At 42.9% G+C, this 1,191-nt stretch overlaps 1 protein-coding gene across 1 annotated transcript in view; it reads left to right on the forward strand.

Annotated features, from left to right (window-relative positions):
- mcm9 (minichromosome maintenance 9 homologous recombination repair factor) overlaps positions 1 to 1,191 on the forward strand; it is a gene marked incomplete at its 3' end in the record, with an annotated part of 15,164 nt that overhangs the window by 10,818 nt on the left and 3,155 nt on the right. Inside the window, 3 exon segments of the mRNA XM_014025280.1 lie at positions 212 to 293; positions 404 to 604; positions 688 to 813. Of these exon segments, the coding sequence (XP_013880734.1) occupies positions 212 to 293; positions 404 to 604; positions 688 to 813 (409 nt within the window).

The following is a 1,191-nucleotide window of genomic DNA, read 5'->3' on the forward strand; positions in this document are numbered from 1 at the left end:
GTAATAACTAATAAAAACTAAACTAAACTAAAACTAAGCATTAAAAATACAATAATAACTAATAAAAACTAGCAAATCCACACTAAAAACTAATTAAAACTAAGTGAATTAAAAGAAAAAAGTCACAACTAAATAAAACTAACCTATAATAAAAAATCTAAACCTATTCTAACCTTGGTTGTGGTCACACTCATMGATTTCCCTCTCTCAGGTGCAGAGGCTGTCAGTGGGCAGTATTCCTCGGTCTTTAGTGGTGGTTCTGGAGGATGACCTGGTTGACAGTTGTAAGTCCGGTGAGTCCCTCACTCAGCTGTTAGACGTGTCTAACTTCAGATCTGCAGTGTTTAGTTGAGTTGAAGCAGTGTCTGSTGTTTCAGCTCAGAAGACATGTCTAATTTTCCAGGAGATGAAGTGACGGTGTACGGCGTCATGTGTCTCCGCTGGAAGCCCTTTTCTGACYGTGTTCGCTGCGATGTGGAGCTTGTGCTTAAAGCCAACTACACTGAAGTAAACAACCAGCAGGCTGCAGCTTCTCTCCTGGTCAAAGATGTCCAGAAAGAGTTTGAAGAGTTCTGGGAAAACCACAAGTCTGATCCTTTAGCTGGTGTGGATTTAAAACACTACTGGATCTTTGTACTTCAGTTTTTTTTTATTATTAAAACCTTATTTTCTCCTTTGTTGGTGCAGGMAGGAACCAAGTTCTGTTGAGTCTGTGCCCGCAGGTTTTTGGCATGTATGTGATTAAACTGGCCGTGGCCATGGTTCTGGCTGGTGGAGTACAGAGAACCGATTCCTCTGGGACCAAGATAAGAGGTAGGTGCGAGAAGAGTCGGGTCATGGTTGTGATTCTGAGCCGTCAGGATGGACCGGCCTCTGTCTTGGTCCTGACAGGTTTGAACTAGGGCTGGGTTAAAAAAATRGWTTTAATCGATCTGGATCGATTTTCATTCAAATTGGGGAAGATTGATTCATAAGTCATGAGATCGATTTTTCCCCACGAGTGTTGTGTGCGATGAAGATGTGCGTTTCTGTGTTGTGTGTCACTCCTGGCTTGCTGTAGGTTTACAGCCGGTTGACGGTCAGCGCTAACATTAGCTCCTGACAACAAGTTGTCTGGATCAAAACAAACAAAACTGTAGGGGTCACCTTGAGTGAAGAAACAAGATTTTCTGCCTCGAAGCAGGCTCGGAC

This window comes from Austrofundulus limnaeus, unplaced genomic scaffold, assembly GCF_001266775.1.
Source record: "Austrofundulus limnaeus strain Quisiro unplaced genomic scaffold, Austrofundulus_limnaeus-1.0 Scaffold465, whole genome shotgun sequence".
NCBI classification, from domain to species: Eukaryota; Metazoa; Chordata; class Actinopteri; order Cyprinodontiformes; family Rivulidae; genus Austrofundulus; species Austrofundulus limnaeus.